Source organism: Eptatretus burgeri, chromosome 5 (genome assembly GCF_056783735.1).
Source record: "Eptatretus burgeri isolate ZD-2024b chromosome 5, Ebu_testis_v1, whole genome shotgun sequence".
In the NCBI taxonomy this organism is placed as follows: Eukaryota; Metazoa; Chordata; class Myxini; order Myxiniformes; family Myxinidae; genus Eptatretus; species Eptatretus burgeri.
In genome coordinates, this window is record NC_140965.1 from 103735856 (window position 1) to 103751489 (window position 15634).

Here is a 15634-nt window from a genome sequence, read left to right on the forward strand (position 1 = left end):
ACCCCCTAACTCACTCTACACTGACCCCGGGGTCCCTTGGGCGGGAGTCACTCCTCCCCCCAATCACTTATCGCACCATGCATGCCCCATTCGCTCCACTCACACAGACCCGCTGGCCTCACTCACTCACCAAGCACATGCTTCCACTTCACTCACCAACTCTTCAAGACACTCACCGCTGAACTCTGCCATCCTTCTAACTACCTCCCCTAACTAACTCGTGCTCCCACGTCGTCCCTACAGCACGTTCTAACACGTTCGCTCCACTACAGCACGTCGTCCCTACAGCACGTCCCTACTTAAACTACAGCACGTTCCTTTTAACACTACGTAGCTAAGCTATGTCCCCTCTACACATTCACAAGTCTGTCCATGTCCTCAAAATCAAAAAAATAACTTTCCCAACCTAAATCTCGATACAATCCCTCTAACTAATCCATTCCACGGGCCCCATGAGGACTTACCCCTGCCCCATGGAGCCGGTCTAGCTAAGCTAACCCTTCCCCCTAACTAGTTTCCATCCTGTGCCCTGGGAAGGGGGTCTTCCACCCCTTGCCCAGGAATCCTGTGCACCCGAAAGAGAGGCCTGCTTTTTTTTTTTTCACATGCGCAGCACCAGCGCGGCAACTCGCAGCTCACGCACTTTGCACCTGCCCGTGACGTCATGCAGCTGCACGTGTACCTCGTCCCTCCTTGGACGGTACCATCCGGCAGGGATACCCCTCCTGCCGGATTCCAACCCCGCGTGCAGCCATGACGTCACCGTGCGCATAAAAAAAACACAAGCCCCACGTCTCGAGGGGTTCCCCACGCGAACACATGTGCTTTTCCCGTTGGAGCTTAACACACACGATCGCGTGGAGAACCCGTCCGGTCCAAATCCGAAATCCTGCCTAAACTTTGTCCGTCCGCGGGTTCGGCAAATCCACCGCGTGCGTTTCCGGACCGGGACTTCACTCTCGCAAGCGAGCATGTGGGGGCCTCGTGCATTGCACAGCACGGACCTCGTGCTCACTGCTGGGTGAACCCGGCACGGTCCCCGAAACAAATACAGCCGATACTCGGCTTTCTTTCCTCACATGTCGCCGTCGTCGCCATTCCACACACGCACTCCCGCGTGTTACGACGCTAACACACCTCACCATTAAACTCACACCGGGAGACGCGGCTGCTTGTTCACACATGCTAACCGACATCTCCCTTACATACCGCTCTCTCACACACACGGTCTCCCTTGCACTCGGCCGTTCACTCACGCATGCCATCTCCCTCGCACACGTGGCTCCAATCACTCGCGGCCTTCCTCTCACTCGTGCCATTTCCCTCACACAAACCATACTACTCACACACGCAGGGGCACTCATCCGCGGTGCCTCACTCATACTGGCCGTTTCACTCACACACACGGCCTCTTCCACTTGCGGTGCCCCTTTTACACATGGCGTGCTGGGAAGCATGTACTCCGGCACAATCGCCACCACACCACTCACACACGGGGTCGCTTCCACACACGGGGACGCACTCACACCTTGCACCACACACACAGGGACAACCACACTGGGGATTTGTGTCCCCACAAGGGTCTCCGGGGCCTCTATACCCCCCAAGCTCTCCGTGCACCTGTCCACAGCACTCCTCCCCTCAAACTCGCAAAGCACGACCGAACTCACCTGGTCGTGACTCGCCTCAAGGAGGCATACTCCCTCTCCTCGTTCCTGGAGGAGGCCATCCAGCTGCTCGCACCGGGCCTCCACCCAGTCCGCGAGCTCACCCCCATTATCCTCCACTACCTCCGTGTGTGTGTGTGCGTCACTTACCCCGTCTTCATCGTGCAGTCTTCCCTCTATCGTTCCCATCTCCCGTGTCTCTGCCAACTCAGTCACCTCTTCACCCTTTACCTCCCTTGTCTCAACTATTATTTCCGTCTCTTCCCTTGTTATCTCCCTCGTGCACGTCTCCGTCACCCCAATTAGTTTTTCCCTCTCGGTTACCGTCACTTTTTCCGTCACGACCCTCGCCCAACACGTCCCCCGAATTATTTTTTCACCCGCCTCCACCGCGGGCCCGACAGCCGTTGCACTCCCTCCCAGCTCGTTCGCTCCCACACGTGGCGTTGCCATTTTGAGCTCCCCGGTTACTGCCTTCATGCCCGCCTGCAGGCTTCGGCCCATGTTCTGCGTCTCACCCCGCAGCTTTATCGTTTCTTCCTTCATTTGCTGTGTATTCGCATCTATCTTTTCGATCATTTGTTGTGTATTCGCATCCAATTTTTCGTTCATTTGTTGTGTATTCGCATACATTTTTTGTGTATTCGCATCCATTCTCGCTGTCATTGCCGCCAGCATGGCGCATAGCCGGGCCATGTCGGGTGCGCTTGGGTGAGCCGTTTCCGCAAGGATCGGGGGGTTTTGGTGGAGAGGGGGAGGGGAGCTGTCATACACCGCGGCCGCCGCCGCACCTATTTCGGGCTCTGGGTTCAGTTGGGGGAGTTCGTGTTTCTGCACAGCCAACATTTCCTGCACGGGGTTTTCATCCTGGACCATGGATTCTACACATTCTACATCCATTTCTAATACCCCCGGCTCCCGCTCGCCTTGAGACGCCATCTTATTTCTCGTAAAGGGTTAATTTAGCTCGCTCGTAATTGGGAGGGAATCGGGGGTCACTCCTCTCACCCCTGGACCGATTCCCGTGAATTTAGCTGGAGACAGGAGAGCCCGTTTTCCCGTTCTCCGATACCAGTGCCGCGAGGAGGGCGATGAGTTTATATCCCACTCTTGACACCAGTGTTGCGGATTCGCGCCCGCCGGCGTGCGAACGGCCACGTAACTCGAATCGCGGCACGTCGCCCACCGGACGGACAATCCCGTCGTGACCCTCTCGGACTAACGCCGGGAACTAGTCACGGGTGGGCCTTTCAGCCTCACCACGATCGTGCCAATCGGCCCCCCGCGTGGGATAGGGTTGCTCGCCAAATTCGACCTACCTAAGTACCCACACGGAGGGTAGACCGGGCGATCGCACCTCGCCGCAGGTCGACTTCGGACATGGGCCACTTTAAGCGACCCATTCCGTACTATCGGGATAACCGAGCGGTGTTATCGTCAACCTGGACGGTTCGATAAATTATCGGGCGTTTTAGCCCACGACCAACCCTTTACGTGAAGTAAGATGGAGATTCAATAAAGGAAAAGACGAAGCGAAACGGGAAAACAGTTCAACATAAAGCACATTTATTTCGCGATGAACGGAAAGCACACATATACAATTACACCAAAAGCAAATGTAAAAGAAGAAGAAACACACAATAATACACAAAAAGCAAATGTAAAAGCAAAACACAATGCAGATATACCACTGACTACCGAGCACACGGCGACACTTATACAGTTTTACTTCACAGACGGCGCCAACACATATACTCAAAGCAAAAGAAAAGGACCACCCTCAAGGATGATGGGGGCAGACGGGCCTGGGGCCGAGACCGCGTCGGGCCTACCCGTCTGATGATGAGCCGCAAAATGGCGGTGGCACCCCGACTCCGCGGGCCTCGCGGACAGTGTCTGGAATGGGGTGGGAACGGGGCCCCCTTCTCGCACTATCTCAGCGCGGGGGGAAACAGGAGGGGGTTGTTGATGCTCGGGGGAAGGAGGATATCTCCCTGGCTCGGGTCCCGCGACGAGCGTCTCCACCACGACCTCGGTCGCGTTGCCGGCCTCTCCTCTCCGCAGCTCCCCGACCCTGACACGAGCACCCCCTCGACTGCCTTCACCGCTGCCACCTCTCCAACTCTCCACAGCTCCGTCCAACTGCTTTCTCCGACTCCTCTCTTGACTGGCTCTTCCCAACTCAACTCCGAACTCCACTTGACTGGCTCTTCCCAACTCAACTCCGAACTGACTCTTTGGCGAGCGAACGCGGCCCTTTATAGCCCCCGGGGCCTCGCTCCTTCACCTTCGACCCTTTACCTCTGGCTGGCTCCCCATTGGACAGAGGAAAAGTGGGCGTGAATGCTTTTTGATCCATGAATCTGCATATAGCGACCACACTCCGACGCACCTGGAGGCGGGGCCAAATCGCCCCACGCTCGCCGATAGGACGGAACAGAAGTGGGCGTGAGTCGTTTTTGATCCGTTTTCTTCGGAAAGACTGTGCCTCTGCACCCGCTGCTCGGTGCGTGCCCTGCATGAGTCCAGTATCGGTGCCCACAAGCGGCGCGGGAATGACGGTGATGCGATGGTTGCGAGGGCGAGTTGTGACGGTAAAGGTCATGGCTGTGGTTGTGAAGCGGCGTTGCGGTTGGTGGTTGTTGTGTGATGGCTGTTGAGACGTGGTTGGTGGTGGTAGTAATGGTAGTAATGGTAGTAATGGCGGCTGGTCCAAAATAAAGATAGTAAAAGAAAAACGGCTATCTAGAGGGGTCGCAGCCCGAATGAATGACATTTATTCCCTCTAAACAACGGGTTTGGACCTAACTACACATATACTTACAGAGATATCTCACCTAAGGGACCTGAATGGTGGTTTGCGAATTTCGTCAACCACAACAATATCATTTGTATTAATTAATATATGCTTTGTTGCAAGGTTATCATTCTTTTTGTTGTTTATTTTAGAATTGGAATGCCATGCTGTGAAAGGACATATTAAGCTGCTGTATATACCTCAACATACCGTGTGTTTAAAACTTGGGACTTGTAAAGGATTCTTCATTGTTAATTAGCCTAATCAACTCAGGAGATAATGACGTGATCAATTTGGTGTGTTACACTTCACATCAGAATGCTCCAGTACAACACCACAAAAAAAACATAACACACACACACGCACACACGTACATATAGATTGGTGAAAGAAAGAAGCAGCACACTGAGCAATAACATAATTCAAATTTAAATTATTTAGTAAAAGCCTGATGTTTCAAGAACAAACTCGTTATCAACCTCAGCGGTGTTGAGAGTGGTGTGGTGGTGACACAGTTAAGTTCCGTTGGGGACAATTCGCATCATGGATTGGTCAAAGGCTTTTTCTGTTCAAGTCTTGCATACGTTTTGATCCTATTTTTTTATTTTTTTTAATTAGACATACGCTTGCTGTGCAGTGCACAATTCTTCACACTGCGCAGCATACGTGCCATGAACCGGGAGTTTTCCCATTCGCTTTACACAGCACACATATCTTTCCACAGGTAATTATGTGCTGCATTCAATGTCTTTCCGTATGTCACAATCACACTTCCCCTATATCATTATGTAATGCTCCTTCCTCTACATGCCCCATGTTAGTTTTCATGGTAATCAGGCCAAGGTCATTTTAGGTCAAGGTCAAGTTCATCAAAAAATTCCCTATTCACTAAAAATGTGGCGCGTATCTCACCATTTGTAACATGTGACAAATGTAACACTATTTAGTTCATACAACCAAACTTGGCACTCAATATTGGTGTGTGTGTGTGTCTCAATATAAGAGTTTCAAGTTAAACAATGAAAAACACAATAATATAACTTTCTCCATGTGCATGCACCAGTTAAAAAACGTTGTCCTCTTTTGCACTTATGTGAGGCAAATGTGATTGTGTGAGTGTGTTTGTTTACTCAAGTGCAAGTTCCTGTCAGATGAGCAGAAAGTGGCAATTAGTGACAATGACTTTGTAAATTGTAAATGGAGGCCTTTGTTTGCACAACAACTTATCAACAACACTGTGATTGTCTATTTACAGTGTTGATATCTTAAATCACAGCAATTTTACAGGAAAGATGTGTGAGAAGATCACTCTTGTCACTTGACTTTGGAGTCGCAACATCAATTTGCAATCTCAATGTATGCCACATTGACTGCTACTGTGATTACTTGTAGTTTTTAGAGCTGTGCGCTATGGCGTCCACATCCACAGAACCAACGTCAGCAATGGTGTGGAAGCTGGCTGCCTAGAACACACAGTACAATCCTGCAAACACTGCCACAACAGATAAAGACTGAAAAAAATCTTGAACTACAACTGTGTCTTTGGAAAAGACTACCCTAACTCCATCTCATGAAATTTGAACTGTCTTAATTTGTATCAGCTAACATTTATGTGAGACTGATGAACCTTACCTTCATGCTGTTCTGTAGTTTTGGTGAATCTGATATGTTTTGTATGAAAATGTTTAGAAGTTTGCCTAAAATATATTCAAACTAGAAAATGTGCAAAATTTTCATATTTGAATAGGTAATGAGATAACTCCAAATGTTTTGAGTGTATGGTGAACAGATTTCACAGAAATCTTCAGCCTGACACACATAATCTACATGTGTGCCAAATTTGGTAAATAAATGTGTAAAACTGCCTACAGCAAGGTTCAAATTGAAAATAGTGCAAAATTTACATGTATGAATATGTAATGAGCTAATAACTAAAAAAAAACAAAGTCTTGAATGTATGATGATTAAACTTCAGACATGTTCACCTTCACATAATCTACATGTGTGCCAAATTTGGTTTTATTTCATAGCTTTACGGCTGAGATCGTGGGAGGTGGAAAACCCAGTTCAAGGACAAATCCCGGCAGAATCCCCTCACCCCTCCCTTCCCCCTCCCCCCGTTGCTTTGAAAAGGTCCAAAATAACCCGGCCTGACTCGGTTTAAGGGTCTTGAGGGGTCTTTGGGGTTATTGTGGTCCAAAGGGTCTTGTGTGTCTTTTTTTAAACCCCATTCTACCAACAGGGGTATTTTTTGACCCCAGGCCTACATTTCGATGTGTTATTTCTTTGTTAGTTATATGATGTATTTGTTGTTTTATTAATCCCTTTACCTATATGTGCCGGTAATAAATATATATGATGTTTTAAAATCCCACCTTGCTGCACAGAGTTACAAGCAAATCCCTCCTCCCCCCCCCCCTATTGTCAGGTATTACAGTGTACCTTATTTTCAGAACTCCATGAGCAACTACTCAGCAGGATTGCTCTGCAAACGTTACCTGATCATTGTTTTGCACTCATCACTGCTTTGCATAAAATTAGTGTCCTCAGTGGGGAGTCTTTGCTGGCTTCATTACCACCTTTGTTTTGCACTTGTTACTTTCTTTTTTGTAATTTCTCTTTCCCATCATCCTCTTTGGGTAGACAAATAAATAGGAGCCAACAGCTAAGGACTTCATTGCTTTGGTCCTGTTTTGTGGAGGTGAGTTTATCCTTTTTGCTGTCAAGATTTTACTAACTTTATGCTTTATTCGTGTTTGTAACGAAGTTTGAATTCTCTCTTTGCGGTGAAGTATGGCTGACAGATGAAGAGCAGCTAGGTACACCACAGCTGACGTCCTCCGACTCGTTTTACAAGGTCTAGATGACTCCTATCAAAGTGCTGATGCAGACATCACTGCTTCCGATGATGACCAAGTGTTTGAGCCTTCTGACCACAGCAACATTAAGGTAGCTATGCCATCAATTCTCCCCTGGTCGCTCAGGTTGTTTTGTCTCAAGACAATGTAGCATCTGAGGTCGATAAGAATGAGCAGCCTGTAAGAGGTCATGGTCGTGGTCATTTGCAGAACTGTGGTCAACATCAAGGGCAGAGAGGTCATGGTTGCAGGAGAGGATGATTGATCCAAGAACTGCATGATGTACATGATCATGAACTCTGTGCCAGAAATGGAACTTTGTGGCCAAAAGATCCCCCAGCTGTTGGGTGATGCCGGAAACAAAATATAATTAGAAGGCCTCCAGCCATAACAAGAGAAGCTCGATGTGACTCATGGAAGAATGTTTTTCATTATTTCTGACCCTTGTAATGATTGACATTGTTGTGTTAGAGACAAACAGGAAAGCCAATTGATGGAGTGAAAGAACAACAGAGGAAGAAAAACAGATATCACCTGTGTCTTTGTGGTGCAGACAAACGTTGGAGTGCACAAGGTGTAACTAGCCTGATTGGCTTGCCCACACCTTAAAACACTTTGTAGATGTAGTTTTTGAAATTCGTATTTTGACGATGAATAATCATCTTTTCAATTTACATCTGTATTGCTGAGTTGTGTTGATTTATTAGTTGAGTTGTTGAGTCCCCAACAAGTTTCACCAGAGGGGACTATAAGTTTGCTCTCTGCCTGTCCATCCATCTGTCCGTCCCACCTGTGGTTTTTCTGACTTTTTTTTCTAAAAACCCTTTAACATATTCAACTGAACCTTGTTACACAGCTTTAATATAAGTTACTGAACAAGTTCGAGTTTCTGGGCGTTTCAACAATTTTTCACTTATGCTCTTTTTGGACTTGCTTCATTGTCTAGCTACTGCATTGTTGTATTTATGTTGTCTGTTTTTGTTGGTCGACCTTGCATGAATTTTCACTTGGCATATCAATTCAGGCTAAATTACATTTGGATGTACCGTTTCACTAATTTGAGCTGTTCTACCAATATTTCATTGCTTGGTGCAAATAATTTTAAATCATCCATGTGCAGAAGATGTGTCACCTTTATTGTCTATTTGGACAGTGTGTGTGTGTGTGTGTGTGTGTGTGTGTGTGTGTGTGTGTGTGTGTGTGTGTGTGTGTGTGTGTGTGTGTGTGTGTGTGTGTGTGTGTGTGTGTGTGTGTGTGTGTGTGTGTGTGTGTGTGTGTGTGTGTGTGTGTATGTGTGTGTGTTTTTTTTTCAGGCATCGGAGCAAGTTGATGCAATTTTCAATTTCCTGGACATACCTACCACAAGCCGCATGTAAAATGTTATTATCCCCCCAGTGGACTTAGTCAAAAATGGGGTTTATGGATTTGGTCTCGATTTTCGTGTCCGTGCGTGCGTCTGCAACCATATTTTGGACACACATAGTCCGATTTTATTTGTGCTTGGCAGAAAATCAACATATGGTGGTTTACATATGCAAGTCATTTTTTTTCGACATCAGATCCAAGATGGCCAACTGATGGCCATTTTAGTTGTAAAAAAAACAACTAAAAAAACGGTATCGAACACGTCCTCAACCATTTCTCGGACATGCATTTACCGAAGTGTTCAAACTTGGCAAAGAGATAATGAATGATGGTCTACATATGCACGTCTTTGTTTTTTTTTATTGCGATCAGATCCAAGATGGCCAACGGGCAGCTATTTTAGTTGTAAAAAAGCCGATGTTGAACACGTCCTCAACCATTTCTCGGACATGCATTTACCGATGTAGTTTAAACTTGGCACACTCATAAGGAATGATTGCTTACATAAGCACCTCATTTCTTTTCGAGATCAGATTCAAGATAGCTGACTGGTGGCCATTTTAGTTGCAAAAAAAAACAATGTCAAACATGTCCTCAACCATTTCCTAGACATGCCGTTACTGGTATTGTTCAAACTTCGCCCACAGATAATGAATGATAGTTTACATATGACTGTCATTTTTTTCGAGATCAGATCCAAGATGGCCGACCGGCAGCCATTTTTCTACTTAAACGTGTCCACAACCATTTCTCTGACATGCATGGTCCGATTTTGTTCAAACTTGGCACAAGCACAGTACACAATGGCATACACTTGCAACTAACTTTATTTTGTGATCTAATCAAAGATGGCTGACTCATAAACAGGTGGCCATTTTAGTTGTACATATAAATATGGGCTAGCCCTTTAATTCCATACAGTAAAATTACTAAAATAACGGAGGCTATGACATTTTATGTTTTTTTTTTTTTTTACTTGTTCACTACGTGATTTGAAAATCAGTAATACTACTTTCCCTCAAACAAAATATGTAAGATCTCACACTCTTAATGACTGTCTTTGTACAATCCATTCAGTTCTTCATCATTTATTCGTGGTTTCTGGGGATATTATTTATTCCTCATGAATGACCCAACTTTAGCGCTATGTCTGCTCCTCCTTTTTAAATGCCCCAATTATTGCCACCTAATAGTGGCGTCAGCCATGGAATTTTTGAACCAAGTCTAACGTACCTGCTGGTGAGGCCTGACGTTTGAATGACAGTGGCATAAATAAGCAAATTCTTCAGGGTGCTGGCTATAACTCACCTACTCTTCACAAAAGATACTGTATGAACTTTAACACTTACCAACAACCAGTGCTGGCATTTGGGTTCTCCGCCGCGACGTCCTTCCGATGGACGGAGAACACATTGATGTATCACCCAGCATACCAAACATCATGATGACAGTATAAAGCTGCATCGAGATTCCAACCAAGGTGAATCTCAACCCAGCTTGAACAGGTGAAAAGATAGGAAGGAGAAAGGGATGCGTGCATTCCTCTCTAAGCTATCCTGCCATCCAGATTGGACCCACTTTAAAATCTTCCGAAAAATCGAAATAAACAAATCACAAAAACTAAGTTCAGTGTGGGAAAATATATACCATACTTCGAGGAATCTGATAATAAAAAAGTGAAATCGAATGAACAGAAGAGATCGTGTTGAACAATGCATGACAATTATTCTGTCTGTGGCTTCTTTTAACGTTTCATTTTATCACAGGTATTTTAATTATTTAACTTTTCTCAATGTATTATATGTTATTGTACATTCATGTAATATTATATATTATTCCTGTAACTCCATCCTTACATCATCATTAATTTAATAAGCCTTACATCATTAAAGTTCAATTTCAAACACTTGACTTTGACTCGTCTGGTCAAGGATTTAATCCGAGTGGAATTAATGTAACTCGACCTCTCGTCTGGTGTCGTGCTCGCAGGAAGCAATGCAATGTGGATTGTGCAGTCTTTTGTAAAAAAAAAAAAAAACGTTATGCCACTTGGCTCTGAAATTTATACAGTGGGCCATCGATTTATGACCATCACATGAAGGAGGAGGGAGGGTTGGTGTAGGGTGTTGTGAATTGAGGAAAAGTAAAGGATGCTTTCTTACCTGATTGCTTTTGACACCTTTTTTTCCTTTCTGACCCATGATGCCCATATCACCCTGAAAAGCACGACGACGCCCATGGAAAACAAACACTCACATCAGTCGCATTGCAATGTGACTCATAAATGACAATTATGGTTTTTTTGGTTTTGGTTTTTCTTTTGCAATTAATTTGGTATTTTAAACACCAAATCAGATGTTTTACTGTGACTTTTCTGGAACTCATTGTTAATTATAATAATTGGCAACAAGGTTGATTACATTAAAATAAGAAATGTTTTAAATATGAAAAAGAAAAGCTGTCAAACCTTGTCCCCATCTTCCCCTAGCCGACCAGATGGCCCAACAGGACCTGGCAACCCCACTGGTCCTTGGATTCCATCACGGCCCGATGGACCCTGGATTCCTTTCTCTCCCTATTGATAATGAGTGAAAACACATATCACAATACATTGCAAGTATTCTCAAAATAGTAGAGAACCTTAAGTGAATGGACAGTTGATTAAAGATTACATTCTACTTTAGAAAGAATATAATTTCTGTATATTGGGAAAATGGCACAATCCAATGACTAATGGCCACAGCAAGGTGTGACGAAATGAAGGAAAGACGATTAAATTATCATTTCAATCGAAGATAAGATAGGATAATGGTGGAAGCTGGATCAGTCAGTTGAAAAGACCTTCGTCAGGGCAATAAAACAGTCTGAGTTCGCCAATCTTTGGTGAAAACAGGCCTGAGAATGTGATCTTTTACTGAGCAACACCAACGTTGTTATCTGATATATTTGAGATTCAATTTTGAATTCAACCTACTGGTTGCATCATTACTGAGGCAACGCTGTGTTGCCTCCTGTAGGTTAGAGCATGAGTTTGTAATTTGTTCAGAATGCCAGTGACAGCTCATACCTACTCTTTCCAAAATACACTGTGGGATCTTTAACATCGACAACCTAATTCAGGCAGATGAGATGGCCAGTTTAACGTTCATCTGAGGGGCGGCACAACACATTGATGGATCGTCCCACAAGTGAAACATCAGGATGATAGTTTACATCTGGGTTGAGATTTGACCCACACTCAATAGCTCAGAGGTGAGAATGCAAATGGTACCCACAGCTCTCGCCTCCATTCTGTATAGGAGCAGAAGGTGGAATGCAGGATTCCCAGCCGACAGGGTAATGTGCTACTCAATTGGACTGCATAATTGCACTTTTTATGTTGTAAGTTATTATTATTATTGTTGTTATTATTTCATATGCAGCCTGTGACTGCTGGTTGCCTCATTGCTGGGAGCACCGCTGTACCTCTGATGCAATGCTCCCTGTTTCCAGTAAGCTAGTACTCATTTTGCTGACCTTGGAAGGATGACAGACTGAGTCAACCCACGTGGTCGACTGGTGTTATTTCAATGGCACAACAGGGACTCAAACTCAAGACTCTAAGATCTTAAGCCAGCTACCTTAACCGTTAAGCCAACACCAGGCTTTATGTTGTAAGTCATTGCAGGTTATTCAAGAAGCTGAAGTGACAAATTGTTCTCACATAGGGTCAAACATTAGAAGATAGCTGTGAAATGTGGCATGTCCAGGAGAGGTCTTGAAGAGTGACAGAGTAAATATGTCAGACTTATCTAGTTAGAATGCGATGTTCTAGGTATCTGTAAACAAGATTCCGAACATAAATAAGTTAAATACTGTTTGAAACTATGATGTGGAACTGAGCGATGGCAGTCATCATAAAAATATCATGACCCAAACACGTCTCTCACACGTAAATGGAAGGAACAACCAATCAGTTCTCATGCAATCAATATGCCGAGGTGCCGAGGATCTTTACAGTTAATCCCACCCAGCTATTCCAGCCAAAGAAAGCTGCATAAAGCAGCAATTACAGGTGAGAGACATGATTGGGTCTTGATATTTATACGATGACTGCTATCGGCAATGTGAGTGGTACATATTTGGGAGTCTTAGTGGTTCATATTCCTGTCTATGCTGTCACTGATGACTCATCAATAAGCAATGAAACCATTCCTGTGGTTGACGGGGCATGTAGCATTGGGATTCTCATATACGCATGTGTTACTTGTGAATGTATGCAGCTGTAAAGGAACCCAGGTAGAGTTTGAAACATCAAAGGGCTTACTTTCTTTAGCTGTTCTTGATTGCTTTATGCAGCTATCTTTGGCTAGAAGAGCAGGAGTTAATTATAAAGATCATAGCCGCCTGGTGATAATTGATTAGGCGAGAGCTGATTGGTTATTCCCTCCAGTCACAGGTGAGAGATCTGGGTGGGTCTTCATTTTTCATTTGGATGTTGACTGCTTTTGACATTTACACATGGTACATGCTTGCCAGCCTCGTTGGTATAGATTTCTGTTTGCGCTGTCGCCAATGATTCAGCAAGTGATGAAACTGGTCCGGCAGCTGAGGGGTGTGTGTAGCATTGGGATTCTCATGTATGTACTATTTGTGAATGTCTTTAAATCTGTGGAAGAACTCTGGGAAGGGTTTGAAACAGCAAAGGGCTTACCTTGGGTATCTTTCATGGTTTCTTTATGCAGCTTCTTTGGATAGAAGTGCATGAGAGGAGTCGATTTATCTATCTATAATTCCAGCAATCTCTGTGTGTGTGTCTGTGTGTGTGTGTGTGACCGCTGTTTCTCGACAACCACTGGTCCGATCTAATTGAAACTTGCCAGGTATATTGCTGGGGACCTGAGTATGTGCCTTTTCAAGGTTTGATATTAATCGGACAAGTGGTTCCAAAGTTACGGCCATTTTTTTAACAAACCAATGGCAAGACACATTGTTGCATGGGTGTGGCTGATGGGGAAGGGAAGCACAGCCGCGTTCCCCATTACAGGTTACAACGTACGGGCTTCCGGATAGTGATGACTTCGTGTATTCTAATAATTTCTCGATTTCTTATGCGCATTTATAGATAAACACAATGGCCCAAGTTATGATCGTTTTCATATTAGACGATATATAAATTTCGGGAACATCAGAGTGCTGATGTGCTCCGAACCAGGAAGTAAATTTTTTCTCTCTTCTCTTCTCTTTTTGTTTTTCCTTGCCACGACATTGCGAAAAGGTAAAATACGTTGGCGCTAATTGAATAATTGGGTATTAAAAATAAATGGCGAATAATGGTAACTGCGAATAATATCGAACTTCCGGGTCACGCACGTACGGGCACGCAAGAGTGAAGAAACGGCCTGTGTGGTTTATTTATTTATTATTCTTATTCTTATTATTATTTTTTTCTACGGGCATGTACTAGTTTATATAATCCTAATAATCTGAGCTACCCGAGTTTAATTGATTAGATGAGCTAAATTTACAGGTGAGAGATGTAGGTGAGTCTTCGTTTTTCATATATATATATATATATATATGTATATATATATATATATATATATATATATATATATATATATATATATATATATATATATATATATATATATATATATACATACATACATATACATACATATATTGAGACCCTTACTGGCATTCCTTTTTCTCCAGAAGGACCATGTGAGCCGATCCCCCCTGGCCGACCTGGTACGCCAATCGGGCCCACTGGCCCTGGTGCTCCAACCTCTCCAGGTGATCCCTGAGAGGGAAATGGAAAATAATAATTAGCTGTAAATTTAAGTAAACAACATTGATAAACATGAATTGGGGAAACTGATTTTAAAATCCATTTAAATCTTTATTCATCATCATCGATGTATTGGAATGACATTGGATGCCCTTGATAGAGTGTCTGTGCTGCCGAAGCAGTCTGTTCGGAAGGCTGGCTTGCCGTTGCCTCTCCAGCAGTCAGCTCGTGCAGGGATTTGCAATTTAATCAAAGGGTGATGACAATAACTTGCCTAATCTTTGGAAATGACACTGAGGGATATCTGACTTCCAACAACATGGATGAGTTTGCTGGTTTCACACCCCCTCCCCACCCCCCATATGGACAGTCATACAAATTGATGCATTGGCCCTACATGTGAAGCACCAGCATGACAATTTATAGCTGGGTCGAGATTCAAACCCAGGATAGACAGCTCAGAGATGAGTGCGCATACCTTGAGGCTATATCCTGCCAGCCCCAATTTTGATCAAGTACAGGAAAAGAAAAATGATCAAACAAGACTTCAAACTGTTGAAATAACAGCACTGAAGAATCATAAGCTGACCCCCAAAAGGGTCTCATAAAAGCCATAAACACAGGGAAAATTGCAGCAAATTAAAGTGATGTATGTCTTCTTGGAACTACATCGGGGGGGGGGGGGGGAGAAGTAGCACCATAATTCTCTCTCTTACATCACTTACCACAAAACCAGGTGGACCAGGAGGTCCCAAACTGCCCGTCAAGCCTGTTTGGCCCTAGAGTAGAAAATAAAGCAAAAAGTATAGTGTTACACACAATCAGGTGTCCATCACAAGACTTTTACCCACTATCGGCAATGATCAGATATTATCATTCAGAATCCATTGTGAGATTATTTGTTATCTTAAAAACGCTGATTCATGAACTTTGCATTGGGCACCTGCAAGATAGGTGAGTGAGCAGATGTTAAGTAAAGATCAATGTAATCTCCATCAAGTGCAGTGCTTGTGGTTATTGAGCTGTATTTGAAGTCACTCAGCAAATATGTCTTGCACAATGTTTTTTTTTGCATGGATAAAAGGAGAGAGCAACAATTAAACTGCATCCATGTTTTCTTGATATTATATCACCAAGACCCTTGAGTAGCATTTGTTATTTCTATTATGACCTT

The 15634-nt window shown here is 44.2% G+C and overlaps 1 protein-coding gene across 2 annotated transcripts in view; it reads right to left on the reverse strand.

The window, feature by feature from the left end:
- Positions 1 to 15634, reverse strand: part of LOC147027096 (uncharacterized) — a 547644-nt gene that overhangs the window by 109470 nt on the left and 422540 nt on the right. For both annotated transcript variants that reach the window (XM_085883264.1, XM_085883263.1), the window contains 4 exons: positions 15186 to 15239; positions 14365 to 14472; positions 11155 to 11262; positions 10850 to 10903 (listed from right to left, as the gene is read on the reverse strand). In XM_085883264.1, coding sequence (XP_085739390.1) covers positions 10850 to 10903; positions 11155 to 11262; positions 14365 to 14472; positions 15186 to 15239 — 324 coding nt within the window. The remainder of the gene's footprint in view (positions 1 to 10849; positions 10904 to 11154; positions 11263 to 14364; positions 14473 to 15185; positions 15240 to 15634) is intronic.